The following is a 22,193-nucleotide window of genomic DNA, read 5'->3' as shown; positions in this document are numbered from 1 at the left end:
TTGAAAAATATGAAAAACCATAAATTCTGAAAAGTTTTGACAGCTGTTTGTTGGATTAAATTAATAATAAATTCATAATTTAAATTCATATTTTAAACATGAAAAACATTTTGTTCCAAAGGAAAAAGAAAACCTTGAGTAAAACGCTTAACCTTTTAAGCTTTCACAGATATTTATAAAAAAGGCTGGTTCTGCAGAGCAAGATTTTTCATCGTGTGTTTATTGAAATTTATAGTAAAAAAAATTAAAAGCAATAACTTGGGGCTCGGAGAGCTCTTCAAAGGTATTGCTGAGATTCCTTCGTTTGGGACATTCATAAATGGCTCTTTGCACTCAATATTGATAACTTAGCTGCGAGTTACAATTTAAAAAATAATTCAAAAAGATCGTAAATGTGGTCTTGGTCACAAGACCATTTCCCTAGACTTTTGAGATACTCTTTCTCCTTGTAAAATACTTCTATATTTTTGTACTGCTTAAGATGGTTTTAGAACGTGATTGGAAGAGCTTATCCATAACGTTTTGTCTAAACATCCTGGCAGTGTCACACTCTTTAACTTTGGATTGCTGTTTGCATCTCTCTCTTGTTCCACATTTTCCCAAGGTGTGTCAGTTGACTGACACGGGACCTGAATTTGGAGTGGGTAATTTAAAATAGTTCCCAAGAGTTCGGCGGAAACCTGAAACTCCCTAACAAACACGGGGGCGGGATTAACGCTCAAAGCTCAACACCCGCCCCCAACTGATTGGAAGGAGCGCAGTGGGTGGAACTTCCTGATCCTGTCCTCGAGCCTCTGTTGCTAGGGACGCTTTGGGCCAGGCAACTACAATGGATCAGGATGAGGGGTTAATGGCCGTGGACAATATTGTCACGCAGTTCAACACTTATGAAGATTTCCTCGACTCGCAGATCACTACCGTGGACTTGTACTACCTGGAGGTAAGGGCAGCGGCGCGGCAGAAGGTCTGCCGCCTTCGCGTCCCCAAGTCTCTTGCAGAGCGGACGCATCGTGGGGCGTTGGCCCCCTGGCGGTGGACAGCGCAACGTCAGGCTTGGAGGCCGCCGGGTAGCCGCGCAGCTGCTGAGCTGAGTCGCGGGTCCTACCGGCCCCGCGCTGCCCTGTCCGGAGGAACTTGGCCTCCCGACTCACCTAGCGCAGAAACCCGCGCATGTACGCACGCAGGGGACTCTTGAGTGTCTGCACCCCGGCTTCTTGCCTTCTCCTCGCCCAGTCCCGTTCCAAAGTCATTTTGAGAAAGGAGGGCTGCGGAGAGTTGTCTGGTGGACTCTTGACTCAGAACCAACACCGTTTCTCTTTCCTTTGTCAATTGTGTTAAAAGAGCAGAAGACCGAATCTTTCCAGGGCAACTGGCAACACCAACCTAGTGCATTGGATATGATTTTGGGCATTTGGGTCCTTTAACCCCTAGTATTCCCAACACAACTCCTGGTTTCATAAACAAGCTATTAAATATTTTTATATAGATAATATAAAAGTCAGTTATATGCCTTGAATCTAAGACACTGAAATGAAGGGCAAAAGAAATGCTGCTGAACAATGTTTGCATTCACATTTTTGAATGTTTAAATAAACAACAGTGAAATGTACACAATAATCATCTTGATAGAATGAAGTCATCTTTGTAGCATGTGTGGGACATTGCTACACTTAAGCCTAGTATCATTGAGAAAAAATTCAGTGCTTTCTTTAACTGTCACAGTTTTTCATGTGAGCAAGAAACTCAAAACATTATTGTTTGGAGGTGAGAAATTAATACTTTATATTTCGTCAGTCAGAACTTTAAAGGTCTCCAAAATGGAGGATGCTGACATTACTTAAGGAGAATGATAAATTCGTTTTTAAATTTGGCATTGATTAGGCATTTTCTTATTGTACTTTTATAAAAAGTGAGATGAAGATTTAGTTGAACAATGATACTAAGGCAGGAATATATGTATTAATTACAACTTTTAAAGTGCTATTAGCTCTAGACACTTAAATTCTCAAATACTTTATGTGGAGGCAAGTTAATTGACCACTTAAGACACACAGAATCAAGTAGACTCCTCAGAATTCCTTCAGTAATACAGTGAGCATGTGTCATGAGTTATCTATTGTGCTATGTGAGGTAATCCTTGTCCGTCCTCCCCTCAATTGTCATAAGTAATTGCCTTTGGCTTAATGGAGCAATTGTGAAAAACAATTTTTTAAAAAATTGAAAAATTAAATTCTGTGTATTTATCATGTACACCATGTTGTTTTGAACTATGTATATGTCATAAAATAGCTATATAGAGCTAATTAACAAGTATTACTTCACGTAATTATTATTTTTTATGATTAAGGCACTTAAAATATTTTCTCAGCATTTTTTCAAGAATACAGTCACTGCTATTTGCCAACAAGACCACAAGAGTACTGTCTAATCCTTTATTGTGTAGTATATTCTCCCACTCCCAAGTTTTCGGTTAGTTACCATAAAAATTTGTAGCAATGATTCTTATGAAATTGCCATGTTGTCTATGCTGGATCCGTGTCTGTGTTCCTGGAAGTTGAACTTGGTGGACATTAATCAGGCCCTTTTGGCTTTGGTTGATTTCAGACAGCAGGAAACACCAGCAGGAGATCAGAGGGCTGGGTGGCCGTGGTTAGAGGATTTATTCCCTGCCACTTCCCTATTGGCTTGGTTTGGAATTGGCTGTGCTCTTCAGGTTTGGCCAGCCTCTCATTCTATCAGCTCTAACACTCTTTCCAGGGTCTGGCAGCACTTCCTGTTCTAGGTATTGTTTCCTGTCCCAACTTCTTTTATGCCTAGTGGTGTTAATAGCTTCCCACTGTTGCTTTATGAGTCCATGTTGATTTCCATGAATTATGTTCATATTTTTTTAAATAAATTCTTTTGTTCTTTTTAATGATCCATTTTGAGTTTGCCAGCTCTTTGCTGCTATGAACCTGACCTCTATGTAATCTTTTAACATCTCAGACAGTAGTGTATGAATATAATAACTACTGTTTTTAGATGATACTTGGTCAGAAAAAAATCAGGGGAAAAACATCACGGACTGACATTAATTATTTGATGAACTGGAGGATGTGAAAAGAGGTTCAGGAAGATAAAAATGCTTTTTATTCTGTGCAGACCATGCTTTGCTTGTTTTACTAGATAGCAATAAAACATTCAAAGAACTTTATCACAGTATCAGCAATTAGGCTTATCTCTTCTAACCCAAATAACAATATTTGTTCTGGAAATTAGTATTACCTAACACAATTAAACTAATCCCCTAAATCAATATACAAATAGTTGAGAAGATTTGGCAGAATTATTTTATTACAATTTTCCAGGTTCTTTCTTGGTAATCTTTCCATTTGACTAAACATAGTCCCTTCATTTCAGTGGCTGCCTATGTCATTTGAAAAATATCAGTCCTAAGTGAATTTTCTTTTTCAGGTAAGGAATATAAGAATGTTAGAATTATTTAAAAATTTCCCAGACTGTTGAATTCCAGTCATGATTAAATCATTTACTGAGTTTTACTGAAAGCATTATCTTTTCATTATTTAGAAAATAAAATCTTTTGCATATAATCTTAAAATTATTTAGCAGGTATTGATTAGGCAAAACTCTAGGGAAAATATAGTAACATAATTTATCATGATTATATGATAAGTCAAACTAATAATCATCTATTGTATTTTTCCTTTTTTTGCACCAAAATACTGTTCTGTGTGAAAAATCTTAATTCATATATATTTAAAATCACCTACAGTCTTTTGTTTATCCAGTGGAAAAAATTGGCATTATTAGCTTCTCTCCAGTTAAGAGGAGTCTCATATTTTTTCTTCAGTAGCTTCACAACAGTACTTTCCTCTATGTAAAAATATCTAGTTTTCTCGTGGATATGAGTTCTTCTGATTAGAGATGAAGTAACCAAGAATACTGCATTCCCAATACTTCTAAAACCTTATCATAATGATAAAGTTAAAATATTAAGAACCTGAAGACCTCCTCAGTGTCTCAGTTGTATCTCACACCATTCCCTAACATCTATATTCTGTGTATCTGCAGTATGTTCCATTCAACTTCTATTTATATTGGCTTCAGAAGCTACTGCTAGGATGAGTAGAAGTAGGGAGACTTCCCAAATAGAGTGTATAAATTGAGACAAGAATGGGGCTTGTGACAAAATGTGGAAGCAAAACCATTATTTGAGGCATGGGCATAGAAATGGTATGCACAAAGGAGAAGGAGAAGGAGAAGGAGGGGGTCAGAAAAGTAGGAGGAAATCAAGGAGAACAGGACACCAAGAGCAGCTGGAGAGTAAAACTGTGAACAAAATTCACACAAAAATAAGGGAGTGTTATTCCTGAGAATCCCAACATCAAGATGGATATAGACAACCATCAACAGCTATAGCACCTGGAAGGTATCAGCAGCCTTTCAGGAGAAAAACAAAACAATGGGCATCTAAAGGGTGCCAAACCAAGAAAGCTGCCCAAAGGACCAGAGGTATTCACTGGAAGGGCAGTTTGAGAAAAGCAGCTGACCCTGAAGGGACTTTGGAGGTTCTATAAATAGGTTCCCCCATGAGATGTGAATAAGATGGACAGTCTGCCCTGGGAACTTTTGAAACTACCTTCCCTTGTGGTTGGTGCTCTGCAGTGCTGAGGGGTTGCTAGGAGTGGAACCAATATCAAGAAGGGTAGGTACAGGAGAGAGAAAATTTCAAAGAGGAGGTTGAGGTAAAAATGAGGGAATAAGAAAAGAGAAAATTTCAGAAAGCAAGAGCCATATTTTGAAAGATTATATTGAAACAAAATGAAAGCAAAGTTATTTGAGCCATATCTTCTGAAAGTTCAGTGAAACTACAAGAAGCATTGAGGTCAAAGCTCATTCAAAATTACTGTGAGAATGAGAAGCAGAATAACCACCTCTAGACAAGGGAGGCATGTCATAAAGACCTGAGTACAAAGCTGTGACTTTTATTTTGAATGCAAACTAAAGGCATTAGGAAAAGGATATACACATGAAAGATTTCAAAAGTGATGTGACAATTCAGGAAAGAAATAGGAGCCAAAGGAAGTTTTTAGAAGTGAAAAATAAAAGGAACAGAAGAATGAATAAACACAACAGGTGACATCATAAGGAAACAGAAGGTGAAAAGGAGGACATTTAAAAAATAAAACAATACGAAGAAAGAGAGGATTTAAGTAAAACTAATAATTATCGAAGATATAAAGAAGATCAAGCACCTGTCAATAGAAGTTCTTGAATAAGTAAATTAAAGCAAGGGAACAGAACAATGCAAAAAAAAAGGATAATTTCAAGAAAACTTTTTTTTGAAATGAACAATGCAAGAGGTTAAAAAGTATACGTTGTTGGGGCTGGGACTGTAGCTCAGTGATAGAGTGCTTGCCTAGCACGTGTGAGGTACTGGATTCAATCCTTAGCACCACATAAAAAATAAACAAATAAAACAAAGGTACTTAAAAATAAAAACCTACATATCGGATTAACACAGTTAGTACCTAACAATTTTAACCCCATATGATCAATGCTAAGACATATATTCTAGTAAAATTATGTGAACTACATAGAAAAGACAAGTCATTTATATATCTAGGTATAAACAGGAAGTGAATTATAAGGCAAGACAAATGAAATAACTTTTCAACAGCAATGATTTTATACCAAAGCAAATTCTAATCACTTGTTTAAGATACTCAAGGAAAGAAAATATGACTTAAGAGATTTTATATCCAGCAAATCTGACTTTCAACTGTGAAAAAAATAATTCGTTATCAATATGTGAGAACTAGTTTGGTCATGGGTTCTTCTTAGGTCATGTGAATGAGCTTCAGATAACCAGGCTGACTATGAGGTATAACAGAAGCACTCACAATTGCAAAGGGACACATTAGAGGTTTTAGTGCATGAAGGAACAGAACACCATTAACAAATTTTCTAAAGACATCAGAACTAAATTCTGTCTTGTCCTTGTGTCCAGTTGCTAATTTTCAGGACATCTAGCAAGACAGAGGAACACATTGAACTGTACCATAATTCAGCAGAAACCTAGTGGTGGGAAACACTACTGATGGAACTGTAAAGTTCTTTAGTGGCTAGGAAAGGGATGGGAACAGTGAGAGATGCAAATTAAAACAAACATTTATGAATACAACATGGAATAATTAAATTAATCAAATTAACATAACCATTACTTCAAATATTTTTTTTATGGTGACATGTGAAATTTATTATGTGAATAACTTTGAAGTGTACAATATATTGTTTACTATATTCACCACACTGTGTAATATATCTTCAAGAAAAAATATTTGCTTCTAATTGAAGCTTTGTTCTCTTTGACAATTATCTCCTCACTCTTTCCTCCATCCCAGACCCCCCAGCTTCTGGTAGCCTTCATTCTACTCTCTTTTTCTGGGAGTCTGGCTTCTTTAGATTCCACATGGGAGAGAAAACAAATGATAATTGTCTTTCTATGCCTGGCTGATTTCATTTAGCATAATGTTCTTCAGTTCCTTCCATGCTGTCACAAATGACAGGGTTTTTCTCTTAAAGGTGGGTAGTATTCCACTGCGTATATATACTACAAATTCTTTATTCATTCACTGATAGATGTTTAGGTGGTGGATTCCATAACCTGGCTATTATGGATAGTAGCAATGAACAGTTGAATGCAGACCTCTCTTTGACATAGTGATTTCACATCTTTTGGTTAAAGAAGAAGTTTATTTTTTCTCATTCTATAGGCTCTCTCTTCACGTTATTGATTGTTTCCCTTGCTGAGAAGCAGCTTTTTTTTTTTTTTTTTTTCTGGTGATGCTGGGGATTGAACCCAGGGCCTTGTGTATACAAGGCAAGCACTGTACCAATTGAGCTATCTCCCCAACCTGAGAAGAAGCTTTTTAGTTTGAATCCATACCATTTATTGATTCTTGATTTTACTTCTTGTGCTTTAGGAGTCTTGTTGAGGAAGTCAGGTCCTAAGCTGACATGATGAAAATTTGGGTCTACTTTTTCTTCTGTTAGTCTCAGGGTCTCTGTTCTAGTACCTAAATCTTTGATCCACTTTGAGTTGATTTTTGTGCAGAGTGAGAGATAGAGGTTTAATTTCATTTTGTTACAAATGAATTTCCAGTTTTACCAGCACCATTTGTTGAATAGGCTACCTTTTCTCCAGTGTATATTTTTGGCACCTTTGTCTAGTATGAGATAACTGTGTTTATGTGGGTAAAAATCTTTACCACACGCACCTCAGCTAGAGCACTAATCTCCAGGATATATAAAGAACTCAAAAAACTTAACACCAAAAAAACAAATAACCCAATCAATAAGTGGGTTAAGGAATTGAACAGACATGTAACAGAAGAAGAAATACAATCAAACAACAAACCTATGAAAAAATGTTCATCATTTCTTTCAATTAGAGAAATGCAAATCAAAACTAAGATTTTATGTCACACCAATCAGAAAGGCAATTTATCAAGAATATAAGCAATAATAAGTATTGGAGAGGATGTGGGGAAAAAGATACACTCACACATTGTTGGTGGGAATGCAGATTGGTGCAACTACTTTGGAAAGCAGTGTGGGAATTCCTAAGAAAATTTGGAATGGAACCACTATTTGACTCAGTTTATCCCACTCCTCGATTTATACCCAAAGAATTTAAAAGCACCTACTACAGTGATGCAGCCACATCAATGTTTATAGCACCTCAATTCACAATAGCTAAACTATGGGACCAACCTAGGTGCCCTTCAGCAGATGAATGGATAAAGAAAATGTGATACATATACATAATGGAATATTATTTAGCCTTAAAGAAGAATGAAATTATGGCATTTGCAGGTTAATGGATGGAACTAAAGAATATCATGCTAAACAAAACAATTCAATCACAAAAAACCAAAGACTGAATGTTTTCTCTGATAAGTGGATACTGAGCCATATTGGGGGGTGGGTGTGGAAGAATGAAGGAACTTTGAAGTATGCAGACAGGAGTGAGAGGAGGGGTGGGGCAGTGGGGATGGGAAGGATGGTAGCATGAAATAGACATTATTACCCTATATACATGTAGAAAAAAATTTTTTTAAATATATAGTTTTTAGGTGTTGGAAAAAAAAGAGTTTAAACCAAAAATAAAATAACCAAATTTTGGGAGGAGAAGGAATATTATTATTATTAAAAACTGCTTGTGATGTACTGAAATGTCACACATACCCCAAATATAATTACTGTGTATACATTAAAAACAAATGTGTCTATTAAAAAAAAAACTGTAAAAAAAAAACCCAAAAAACAAAGAAGTTGAATAGCAACTTGAATCTTACAGTGATTCTATATTTAGCATTTTGAGGTGCCTCTGTGTAGTTTTTTCATAATGGCTACACTAATTTCATTCCAACCAATAAGTACAAGTATACCTTTTTGTACATCCTTGGCAGCATGTATCTTTTGTCATTTTGATAATAGTAATTCTGACAGGTGTAAGGTGATATCTAGTGTTTTTAATTTGCATTTCCATAGTAAGTGGGCATTTATTGCTATAATATTGCCTTTCACATCTGCTTTTACTGGTTCCCATAGGTTTTGATATATTGTGTTTCCATTTGGTCTATAGTATGATTCAAGTTCAATATTTCATTATTTATTTTCTGTGTGGATGAACTGTTCATTATTGAAGAGGGGCATATTTAAGTCCCCTACTTCTATTTTATTGCAATCTAGCTTTCCCTAAAGAACCTTTAATATTTGCTTTATATACTTATGTGCATATATGTTTAGTGCATATATATTTATATTTATTATAATTGTTACATCTGCTTGATGAATAATGGCTTTATATAATACTCTTTTTTTGTCTTATTTTATAGTTTTGGACATAAAGTTATTTTGTTTTTCATATGTAAAATGAAAACTACTCTTGCTCTCTTTTAGCTTTCAAATTGTATGGCATATCTTTCCTAGATAGTTGTATTTCTTAGCCAGTTGGTAATTCAGCAGTTAGACAATGTTGTGTGAGAGGCCTGTGGTTAGATGTAATAGCTGATCTGGATAGGTGGGAACAGCCGCCATGTTCAGTAGAAATATAAAGTTACCGTTTGCCTTTCAGCCTGTACAGGGCCACATGATGGACTTTGGGGCTGGGCTGATCACTGTTTAAACTCCTGGGTGTTGCAGATCTAGCCCTTACTCTTTGCTGAAATTTACTATGGCTTTTGTCGGTCTCTCTGGGTTTATCCTAGGATAGGACCTAAACTTGGTTTAGAGCCCAGCTGTCCAAGGATTCTAGCCAAGTAGAACTTATCATCACTCTTGGAGTGACTATCCCAGTCTCACAGGCTGATTATGCTATTAGCCTACCACCATGAGCTACCTACTGCTTACTGTGGGCTCATATTCAAGCCATATCAAATTTCATAGGATTTGTACATCAATCCAGAAAAAGATACACAAAATAGAAAACAAAAGACTAATTTTACTTATGAACTGAATGAAAAAATTTAAAATGAATCCAGAAATGTGTTTTATTAGTCAGACTTTTTGTCAATGTGACCAAAATACAGGACCAGAATGAGGAGGAAAGACTTATTTTGGCTCATGGTCTCTGAAATCTCAGTTCATGGTCGGTTGGCTCCAAGGCAGAAGCATCATGGAAGAAAGGTGTGGTGGAGGAAAGCTGATCAGCTCATGGCAGCAAGGAGGGAGGGTGGGAGGGTGCGAGGTGGGGAGAAAGAGGGGAAGGGAATGGGAAGAAGATAAACGATTCTAGGGTGTGACTCCAGTAACCTACTTCCTCAAACTAGGTCTTGCCTCCCAGTGGTCCATTCGGTTACCAAAGGGTTAATCCATTTGTATTCTTGACATCTGATCAGTGAAATTTAAAGAAAGTAATATTTGGAAGAAGTCAGAATGTTATTTATAAAAGGTAATATGATTATTTACAGTGAAAATGCAAGAAAAATTAGATTAGTCCTGTAATAACAAATAAATGAATTTAGTAAAGAAACCTAAGATTGAGCTAAAACAACTCTGTTCATCAGCAATAAACGATATAATAACAATAAAAGACATAAGCTAAACAAACAGGAACACAGCATCAGGAACATGTGAATTAATATCAGACACTAATAATATGTATGTAAACAGAGTCCAAAAGGAACAGAGGGAAGGATGGTATAAAATATACTTGAAAGATAATGGCCAAAACATCTCCAAGCTTTATGAAAAATAAAAATCATGTTTATTGAATTCCAAGCAAAATAGGCACACAAACCACATCAAGGATTATCTTAATAAAAATCATGAAAACCAGTGATAAAAATAAAATAAAATGACACATTATAGAGAAAAATAAGAGCAGAAATTAACTGGACACTTCTCAAAAACAATGCAAATCATAAGACAACAGAATGGCATGGCAGTACTAAAAGACTAAGCAAGAAAAGAAAGAGAAAGAAAGAGATAAAGAGGTCAACCTAGAACATTATGCCCCAGAATAGAAGTAAAAATTAAAGTGAGATAAATAGTTTCAACAAAACAAAAGCCAGGATAATTTTTTATTAGAAGTCTACACTACAAGAAATATTGATGTTCTTCAGGTGGAAGGAACAGCATCTATCAATAGGAAACTTGGATCTACATAAAGGAATGAAAAGCTCCAGAAAGGCTAATATGTGAATAAAAATATTTTATTTCTTAATTTTAAATTTCTTTTGAGATTATTGATTATTTAAGGAAAAAATAATGACACTATAGTTTGTGGTTTATCATACAGAGGTAAAATACAATTGACTCTCCATTATCTACAGGGTCTGCCATCCACAGATTCAACCAATAATGAATTGAAAATATTAAAAAACCTTAAATCTATGTTGAATTTGTAAGGCCTTTTCTTTTTTCTCCTTTTCTCTCTCTTTCCCCCGCCCCCTCCTTTTTTTGATGCTGGAGATTGAACCTGGGCTTATGCATGTTAAGCAGCACACTCTACAACTGAACTACTCTCCAGCTTCAGATCTTTTTTCTTATTATTATTCCCTGAATGGTACAGTTTCATATCTGTTTACATAGCATTTTACATTATATTAGGTATTACAAGTAAACTAGAGGTGATTTAGAGTATACCAGAAGATGTGTATAGTTTATGTGCAAATACTATGCCATTTTACGTAAGGAACTTGAATAACATGGATTTGGTATTTTCAAGGGGTCCTGGAACCAATCTATTTTGGATACCAAAGGATAACTGTATGAGACAACAATAGCAAGAAGGATGGGAGAGAATAATGTTGTAGTTGGTTCTTACATATGTAATGGTATAATATTATTGAAGGTAGAATGCAATAAGCTAATGATTCCTATTTAAATTTTAGAGCAGCTACTGAAAAAGGAAACAGAAAAATAACTAATAACCCTATAATAGAGATACAATGGAATACTTACAAAAAAGACTCATTCCAATGTAAGCCAAAAGAAAAAACGATCAAAGCAAGTAGAACCAATAAAAAAAAAAGTAGTAAATTAAAACCCAACCACTCTTAAAATGATAGTCAATGTTATTTAAAGGCCCAGTAGAGATTATGAGAATGATAAAAGTTTTTAAACCTATGTAATACTGCACCCTTTAAAGGGAAATAACACAATTTAAACATATGGATAGATTAAATAGATTGAAAGTAAAAGGATAGAAAAATATGTTCTATACAAATACATATAAAAATAAAGTTGGGGGCTGGGCATATAACTTAGTTGGTAGAGTGCTTGCCTTGCATGAACAAAGCCCTGGGTTCAATCACCAGCACCACAAAACAAACAAACAAACAAACAAACAAAAAAAACTTGAAATGATTATACTAATATTAGGCAAATTAGAGCTTAGAACAAGAACTATTTCAGGGATTAAAAAGGACATTTCATATACATATAAATGAGTAAGTTAATCATAATAAATATTTTAGTGCTTTAGTGTAATATGCTTCATTATAGATCTTCAAAATGCATGAAGCAAAATTGGTTAAGAATTGAAAGAAGTAGATATATCCCCGATTGTAACTGCAGGTTTCAGTATTCCTTTTTTTTTTTTTAAATAATTGATCAGACCAAACCAGAAGATAGAAAATCTGCAGTGAGATGAAAAATTGGAGAGGACTAGCAATTGCATTGATCTAATTAGCATTTATAGAATAGTACATACAAAACCAACAGAATGCATATTCTTTTCAAATCCACATGGAACCCATACTGGGTCATAAAACAATTCTTAATACATTTAAAAATATTAAAATCATAAGTCTATTCTCTATTTATAACATAATGAAAAACAGAAATCAATTACAGAAATAAACCTAGAAAATTTTCAGATATTTGGATATTAAGCATTTAATTCTAAATAACTCATGATCAAAGAAAAAATTACAAAAAGAAAAATAGAAGATATTTTCATTTGAATAAAATAAAAATGAAATGTATCATACACCTGACGGAGTTTCAGTGAAGACTTTAGAGCCTGAGAAACTTATGGTGGAAAAGAAGAAAGATCTAAAAATTAATGCTGTTAGTGTCTACCTTAAGAAGCTAGAAAAAAGTGTAAATTAAGTCCAAATAAGTTAGTAAAAGAAAAGAACAAAGAGCAGAAATCAATGAAATGGAAAAGAAAAATAATAAGGGATGATCAGTGACATAAAAAGTTACTTTACTATCAATAATATTGGCAAACTTCAAACTAGACTGACTGTAGCCATCCAAAACATTTACCTTTTCCAAATTCGTACCCTTTCTTAAGGTAGTTTTTATCTAATCACTGTTTATTATGAAGTTATAAAGATCTGGTCTGGTCACCTTATGTCAATTTAGGAAGACTCTCTAGGGACTGCCCAGCTCCAGAGCTGCTGAGGCCTCGTGAATGATCCCATTGCCCAATCCTGCTTCCTTTAACCTCACAGAAGTAGAAATTTCAAGAAACTCTCCAATAGACTTTTTGCATATAAATCTACATTCCAAAATGTTTCCTAGAGAACCTACCTCCAACAGGTTTATTCAAAATATGCCATATTGTTTTATAGCAGGATGCTGGTATTCCGAATTATCTAGATTTCCACAATCAGTACAAGATCTTAGTTGAATGTCTTGTTTTCCAGGACTCTCTGACCTCCCCGATTCAAGCATCTCCTCATGGCAGCTGGTAGCTCAGGGCAGGTGAGGCTTGAAATCTGTGGAGACAGAGATGTGGTAGAGCTTTATCCCCTAGAGCAGTATCTGTATTACCTGTGTAACAGTTGAGATAGTGGAGAGACCAATCAATGGAACGGGATAGGAATTCAGAAATAGACCTTTATGTATTTGAGAAGAAAGTATACAAAAATGTGCAATTGTGCAAAAATGTACAATTTCAAGTTAGTGGAGAAAGGAAGCAGTCTTCAACAATTAATGTCACAACTGTCTGTTCTGGAATAAAGAAATTTGGGAAAAAATAGAGACACCAGACACTACAATATATTCCAAATGCTCTAAACATTTAAGCATAAAGATATATAAAGTTACAGGAAAACATTGACCTAGAAAAAATATTTGGAGATATTTTGCATGCACTTAGTTAGTACATATATACCCAAAGTGTTACAAATTAAGAATAAATGACCAAAGGTTCATTTAGCAATTCAAAATAGACAATTCAAATAGAAGAAATATACATGATTGATAACATCTGTAAGAACAGATGGTGAAGCTCACTGGTAATTAAAGCAGTGCAAATCAAAATGAAGATTCAATCATTTTCACTGTCAGATGAAGGTGGGGAGCTAAAGACACAGTAGTGAACTATGCACAATACTTGTGCTCACAGAGTTTATGAAATGTGTAGTTGCTAAAATTTTATCGTATGTCTATTGAATGGAAAGGTGTTCAAGATGCATTATTAAATGTCAAAGAAGGAGGTCATGAGAAACTTTGCACAGCATGATTCTAATTTTTTTCAAAGAAATCTAGTATACCCGCATCATGCACTAGGAGTATGAATTGAAAGTTGGTACCCCAAGATGTCAGCTATCATCTCTGGAAAGATAGTGGATGACTATCTTTATCATATGTTTGTGGGATTGAAACTGGTGTTTTGAGGTAAAACCCCATTTCCTGCTTCTGCTGGTAGGTGGGGTCTGCATAAGGCTGCAGGTCTCTGTAGCCAAGAAATGTTACAGCTCTTAATGGTGGGCCCTGCTCTCCAGTGTGGCAGCAGACCCCAGCAGCTTACCCTCATTGTCTCATTAATTGGAAGAATGAAATCTACAGATCAGGATGAGTGAGGGTAAGAGTAGATGTATTGAAGAATAGAAACAGGAACAGAACTCTTGCAGTGCAAGAAAGGTCAGTAAGTTTTCTTTGAGCATGTAAACCCCCTAGTCCAGGGGTTTACATGGACTTGGGTCACTACTATTGGTCCAAATTTATGCTAATTAGGGTTTGGAAATGTACTAATGCTATTAGCAACTCTAGAGTCCCAACATCATTCAGGTCTGTCCTACTTCCATTTTCTCATCTTGGGTCACAAAGTGGGAGGTTGAGGTCATGGGATGGTCTATTCTTGCAGGTTCTGGGCTGCAGTGCTGTGTGGATTTGGCTTCTTCAGTAGTTGACCACACCATGCCCAGGCCTACCTGCTAATGGGTAACAGGTAGGCACTCCTTGGGGCCCAGTGCTTTAGGACATCCCACCTACATGGTGGATTCCATATGGGCTCCACATGGCTTCTGCTATTGCTTGCCCAGCAAGCTCCAACCCACCAGGGCTGCCACTCCCCTGCTCTTCCCATCTGCTGCCGCTTCTTGGAAGGAGCCAGTAAGCCTGCTGTGGGCTTGGCAGCCAGGGAGCTGTGTCAGTAGGCCTCAGAGTTTTCTACAATAATCTTATTACTTTCATTAAGAGGGCAACATAGAATGAAATCAATAGCATCCATTTTGTTGTGAAATGAGTGGCCAGCAATAAGCATTCTGTTGTAGATTTTGTGTTTCAGAATCCCAGGGCTGAAAGGGGAGAAAGAATGTACCATATTTTAAAATAAACTTTCAAATGAACCTTCTGATTTTATTTTCAAGTTATATCCACCTTATAACAGGCAGAAAATTCTTCTGGATACTGGTAATAGGGGAGCTGTTAGCATTAGATGAGATCTTCTTTGTACTCCTTAAAGACATTATTTCGAGGGTTGGGCTAGAATTTGCAAGTCAAGATTCCATTTTAAACCAAATTCCACCTTGCCCCCAAAGGAGCATATTCCTGGGATAATCTCAAGCATTGTGCTTCTAGTTGGTAGTTTTGCTTTTGACTAGCTTGCAAGAAATATGTTGTCATAGTGGAGGGATAAACAGTCATTCAACTAGTTAGAGCATGACAATGGTATATGAAGGCACCAAGTTTGATTTTCTGCTTGTATTCTCAATAGATTTTTGCTCATTTGTTTAGCATAGATTAGTTCTGCTTGTTACAAAACTATCCAAATGAGTTTGTGTAATCCAGATAGGGCACATAGGGATGTCAAATTCACTCCACCTACAAAATAAATACAGCAACTTTAATAGTCTCTATTATAGAAAATTTTATATTGAATTCAAGAATTTATATTCCCACGGAAGAGTCCTACAGTATTGCAGAACTGAGTCCTTTCTATAAACTTTATTAGTAATATATTTAAGAAAATTTTAAAAAATCATTCAAATAAGAAAATCCATTCACTTTTGTAAAGCAAACCCCAACTTGCATTGCTTATTCTATTAAAGGATAGTTCCACTAGGTGGAGGCATTTGCTCAGTTTTGTTGTTCACACTAACACGGATAGCAATAGAGAAATCTGTTAAGCAGAGTATCTCAGAAACAGATCAGTAGTTCTGGTGGTTGGCATTGTAATAGCTTGGTAAATGCAAACACATTGCTACATGAATGTTCATAAAAGGAAAATAGCTGGTTTCTCGTATCTAAATTTTTTGGTTTTGTTTGAACAGTTATTACTTTTAAAAAGCCCCTGTAGGTTGAATAGATTGTTAACCAAACATCTAAGTGTCTCACTTATTTATTAGACAGTTTCTGCATTCAATAGTGGTATATTAATTAAAGGTCTATAATAATAAAATATGTGCTGTTTTATTTATTATTTCAAATATATTTTATTTAAGATGATCACTATTAGATAAATATTTTTATATATAATACTTTATATAAGTAACTTCATGTAAAATAATACCTCTTCAAATAATGGGAAAACAAATATTCTTTTTGAATATGCCTTACAAGTGACAAAAATATATGAGACAATTCTTAAAGTAACTGAAATATAAAAGGCCTAAAAATATTGTGGGGAAAATTTTTTTTCAACTTGAAACTTTTTCTGGTTATCTTCTTGGGTGTCTACTGGTTTTTTTTTATTGGTACCAATATTATTGGAAACAAGATCTTTCTAGTTAAGTAGAAAATTCATCTGTTCCTCTTTAGTTGTATTTGAAGTCATAATATTCTGTCATTTAATTGATTTCAAGTCTGAAACACTGAACTTTCTGAAAACAACCCAATTCTTTTTGTGGAATTGATTTTCAGTCTTCTGTGAGCACTATTGTCTCTAAGTTTATTGTTTTAAAGATCTTCTATTAATTGTCTACTGTTGTTCTCATGAATTGATTAAAGACCTACAGACTTTTGTCTTCCAACCCTTTAGAGAAAATTTAGTGGTTAACATTTTTTTTTTTTTTTTTTTCCATCTTGTGTGCAGGGTAAAGGGAAGACAGAGTCAGATGTGTATAAATGTATTGTTAGAATGCTAGCTTTTCATATCTATTAGCTTGTGTCTCATTTCAAAACAAAACATTTAATTTGTCATTTAAAACAATTGCTTGGTGTACCCTGGGAAAAATATCTCACTGGGTCACACGTCTACCCATTGATTTTCTCCTTAGGATGAAAGCCTGGCCCGCCAGCTGGTGGAGCTCGGCTACCGAGGCACTGGAGAGATAGTGAAAAGGAGAGATTTTGAAGCAAGGAAGATGGCTATAGAGATTGCAAGACTGGCTGAAAGAACTCAGAAAAAGTAAGTGTTCATTTCCAAGTCCAGATTTTGTTATATTCTAGTGTCTCTGGAAAAATACTCCCTCTCCCCTTTTTTTCTTTTGGCTTCGTTGTCATTTAGAAATGTTGGTTTGAGCAGGTTAAACTTGAAATGCTCCAAAGAATGTGTTATACAGATCAGGAACTGAAGGAACTGTAACTTGCCTGCAGTAAAGCTACTAATTTAAGAAATATAAATACCAAAATGTGATCATCATACCAATAAAGTCCTGTTAAAAAGTAACTCACTATTATTGGTTTTATGCATTTATATACTGAAAATATAAGTGACTTTTGCCTTAGCACTCTTTGTACTTTTGAGGCCTGTAAACATTGACATTCTTTATATTCTAACATTTAAAGTCTAACATTTTTGTAAATATTGATTCATTACCTATATTAAGAATAATCTTGAAAATGTGACTAATTAAAAGTTATAATAAACATGACTCTAATAAACAACATTAAGTATATAATGAAAGAGAGGTACCCCTAATGTGAACTGCACCAGACTGGCAAAACAACTTCAAGAAGACTTGACAAGGTAATCATCGTAGATATCTTAGATATCGGTATATTTTTCTTAGGTAGCATCTTTAAAAGTACCTTGTAATTATGACAGAAAGTCCTATTTACTCATTTTAAATATTAACATTTGGTAGTGAGATGTGAATTGGTACTGGGAATGTGCAATTTGAAGTGAGTATTATGTTTCAGTGATTATTGTGTTTCAAAACAATAGACTATTGTAATTTAGCATACTGACATTTGAGAATTTATTATTTTTCTATTGCTGCCATAACAATCACCACAAAGTTAGTGGCTTAAAATGGCACCAATTTATTTATGCATAGCTCTATACATACACCATGGTTTAGCTGTGTTCTCTCTTCAGTATTTCATAAGACTGAAATTTGCATTCTTGTTGATGGCTCTGAGGCTGAATCTGTTTCCACATTTGTCCAGATGGTAGACCAAGTTCAGTTTCTTGTGGTTGTAGGGCTGAGGTCCCCATTTCCTTACCAGTTGTGATTTTGGTCATAGATCTCATCATTGGTTGTCATTTGGGGCTGGTCTTTGTTCCTAGAGGCTGCCCATATTCCTTCTTATGCTTTCCCTTTGCTCTTCCTCTCCAGCAATAGTGGTTTAAGAACTTCTTACCCTTCAGATATCTCCAACTTCTCCATCAGAAGCATCTTTAAGGGCTCATGTGCTAGTACTGGACCCATTAAGATAATCCAGGATTATCTCCCCATTTTAAGGTCTTCATTACACCTGCAAATTATTTTGGCATATAATGTAACATACTCACCAGTTCTTGTGATTAGGGAATGGACATCCTTGAAGGAGCATTCTGCTTCTAGCAGGCAATTTCTATAAAACTTCAATAGCTTATTGAACATAGTTACTCTGACTTTTATTCTTAACAAGTTAGAGTTATACAAATTGTATGGGTACAATTATATGTCTTATATGAAAAACAGTGAGTTCAGTTTTTCGACGAGGAACAGTTCAGGTCTGTCAGGGACAGAAATGCAAAGATTTTTGCTTGATTTTGTCTGAAATTTATGTACATTCATATATGATTCTATAGGAGATATAACCAGTCTTAAATCAATAGTAATCAGTCACATTTAAATTATAAGTTCTATCCTTGTCACAAGTCCATTTTGTATTTAAGGATCAAAGTGGGTATTTCCTCTATGTGACGGTCTTCTTAACTGACCAGAGCTGGAAGTCATCAGGCTACTTAAGTGCCAGCCATGGGAGGCTAATCCCTACCCAGAGCATCTAGGATCGGAAGGCCCTTTCATCTGCAGATCTTCTCTGGTTTTCTTTGCAATGGAATGGGTCCCATATGTTGCTTCTTGCCTCCTATGAGAGTTACTTCTTTGTCAAATGTTGTTGACAGCAGGGCCAGCAGAGGGTGTCCTAGAGCCAAATATGTCCTTTGCTTGTATTCGTTGGAGGTTAACTGAAAATATGCATGGGCCTCTGATTGCATGTGTATTGATACCAACTCAGAAACACTTGATTCTATTCTCAGATTATCTTACATTAACTGCATGTGAGAAACTTCAAATAGATCACAATCTTCTAATAATCACAGAGCACACATTTCAAGAAGTGCTGGAGTCCAGAAGTATGTTACTTTCAGCAGCTTTAAAGGAGAGTCTGGAGAGAGGAATGTTAAAGATACTATAAGGAGATGTTTTAAATGAGAGGAGGTCTCAGAAGAAGGTGAAAGGTAAAAAAAGAAAAAGTTAGGCTTTTATTCTAATATTCACATAGTGCATTGCGATTATGCTAGCTAGGTTTGACACAATAGAACACGACTTGGATTCTGTCCTCAAGAAGTTTGAGGGCTAGATAAGTAAAGGAAATTGTATTGTTGGTGGGAATGGAAAATGGAAAACAGTTTTGCAGTTATTCAAAAAGTTAGAAAAAGAGTTACCATATGGCTCAGCAATTCCAAGAATGTACATAAGAATTCACCTAAGAATGTACCAAAGGGTTCACTTAAGTACTCAAACCTGAGTGTTCATAGCAGCATTATTTGTAGTAGCAAAAAATCAAAAACATCTCAAAAGCTCATCATCTGATGAATAGATAAAAAGTCTGGTATATAAATAATGGAATATTATTCAACCATAAAAGGTACGAAGTACTGTTACACGCTACACCATGTATAAATTTTGAAAACAATAGGCTAAGTGATTCCATATATATAAAATGTCCTAAGTAGGTAAGTTCATAAAGGTAAGTAGTTTCGTGGTTACCAGGGGCAGGGAGGAAGGGGGAATAGAATGGCGGTTTTTGGATATGGGGTGTCCTTTGGGAGGTGATAAAATATGTAATTAGATATTATTGATGATTGCTTAACTTTGTAAATATATTAAAACCCATCAAATCATATACCTCAAGAGGCAAATTTTATATTATGCGATTCACATTTCAATAAAAGAGACAATTACAACAGAAGATAAGAAATGCACTCACACGTACTGTGACAGCACCCTCAGGTCACACAGAGTCAGGGTTTGAGGACGATGTTGAAGAATAGGGAAAGATCTTCCTAAGGCGCAACTGGTAATGTGATTCTCACAGGATGAGATAATCAGGTAAGGAAGGATGTTAAGATGAATACACCACTACACTTTGATTTGGTAACAAAAACCACTTCTTCACAAATTATTGTCTCTACATCTGTCTTAATTTGTAACTTACCCTTTCCTAAGGCATTTCTGCCCTGAAGGCAGTACCAGTTAGAGAGCACTCATTTCTCCATTTGCTGGGTGTTGTCGTTGGTAGTATGGGGCGGGAGAGGGTAGTAAAAGAGGTGGAACAGGTTTTGCCTTTCCCTCAGCCTTTGCTTCGAAGTCATCTCTTCTCCACTATAATGTGAACATCTCTTCTTTCTTCTACACTGAGATTCATGCCATCTTGTTTTATTAGTCACAAGACAGAAACTATCAAGTGTGGAAAGAGGAATGGTAGTTGTTTAGTTGATGGCCTTTTGCCAGGACAGAGTTATTCTGTGTCCTAGGGGCCGGATAAGGTAGAAGCTCCAGAGGATTTCCATTTGTAGTGAGAAGTTCAGCTGATCTCTGTGATGCAAAGATGGACCTTGACAGCAACACCAGCTGAATATTGTGTTCCTGGGGTCTAATTTGTAATTTTAACTGAGTCATCCCTCAGGTGGGACACTTTCCTGGGTGAACTTGTAAGACCATCAACCTCCTCACTTGAAATCAGTTTATCCTATTAGGAAATGAATTCACCCCTCTTAAAATTGACTCTGGGATAATGACCATATTTTACTAAAGTACACCATCTGGAACAGATGGTAGGACTATGTGGTAGTCCTGATGATGTCCTAATTGTACTGATTGGCTATTGCCATCTTCTCAGAAGACTTTGTGATGAAGCTTCAGGAATTCCTATAAGGAATCCCCTGATATAAATTTCAAATTCAAATATGTGGGGATCTCTATGATCTTTTGTGCTGGATGAAGAAGATCTCGATGGTGATTTTGTGTAAGGTTCTTGTGCTTTTTATCCTTAGGGGATCCTAGAAAATGTAAAAGCTGGACAAGTCCCCAGACTTTCTGGTAGTATTAAAACTAATCAATTTATCATGTGTTAACTTGCACTTTTTGGTATGATTTGTACTTATTTCCTTCCATTTGGAAATGGAAATGGAAATATCTATTAATCGTCAAAATGTTCTTTTCATTTTATGGAGATGAAGTTGAAAAAAAGGCCAAAATGGGTTTCATGCAATATGGCTTTATCCCATCTAGTAGTTTTATCTTTGCTTAAGGTTTTATAATAAAAAACAAGTACTACATACTTAAGAATTAAATGAGAATTTTACATAAGTGTTCTGTGAAATGATTTCATTTTTTTTTTTTTTTTTGCTTAGTTTCAGGTATCATATTTCTTAAAAGTTAATGTTAAAAGTTATTCTTGTTTTAAATCCAAGTCATACAGTTGTGATTTGTTACAGATCAACACCTCCAGGAAGTTGATAGTGAGAGTGAAGAGTACTCAAGCTTTGCTTTGCCCCTAGGTCTTTGCAGGGTCTATCTGCTCTCCCGTGGAAGTCCCTCAACTTTGAGAGTATTCTTATATTCTTCCCCATAATTTTTACTTTACATTTACCTGTATTTAAATACTTCGAATGGATTTCTTATGGACAGTATATATTTGAGTCTCGCTTTAAAATATTTAGTATGCGTGTCATTGCTTTTCCTTGGTGTATTTGGGCCATTTATCTATATATTTGCAATTGTAGATGTGTTTGGACTACTACTATCTTTCTAATTGTTTTCTATTTGTCCTATCTGGTCTTTTTTTCTTTATTCCTCTTCTTTTGAATTCAGATTTTTAAGAAACACATTGAAAATAATCTTCAACACCGACTTATCATTTATACCTTTACAAACTTTTTGTTAGTGGTTACTGTTAAAACATTAGTAGGGTTGGGGAGGTACCTCAGTTGGTAGAGTGCTTACCTTGCAAGCACAAGGCCCTGGATTCAATCCCCAGTACAGGAAAAAAAAAAAAAAAACCAAAAA

At 35.4% G+C, this 22,193-nt stretch overlaps 1 protein-coding gene across 2 annotated transcripts in view; it reads left to right on the top strand.

The window, feature by feature from the left end:
* The first annotated feature begins 772 nt into the window (after positions 1–772).
* Positions 773–22,193, top strand: part of CFAP299 (cilia and flagella associated protein 299) — a 627,467-nt gene continuing 606,046 nt past the window's right edge. For both annotated transcript variants that reach the window (XM_079153463.1, XM_079153464.1), the window contains exons 1-2: positions 773–940; positions 16,965–17,095. In XM_079153463.1, coding sequence (XP_079009589.1) covers positions 830–940; positions 16,965–17,095 — 242 coding nt within the window. In that variant the 5' untranslated portion in view covers positions 773–829. The remainder of the gene's footprint in view (positions 941–16,964; positions 17,096–22,193) is intronic.

The sequence above is a fragment of the Sciurus vulgaris genome (assembly GCF_902686455.1).
Source record: "Sciurus vulgaris genome assembly, chromosome: 9".
Lineage (NCBI taxonomy): Eukaryota > Metazoa > Chordata > Mammalia > Rodentia > Sciuridae > Sciurus > Sciurus vulgaris.
The sequence above is the reverse complement of the archived record's forward strand: the minus strand, read 5'-3'. Positions and strand labels throughout refer to the sequence as shown.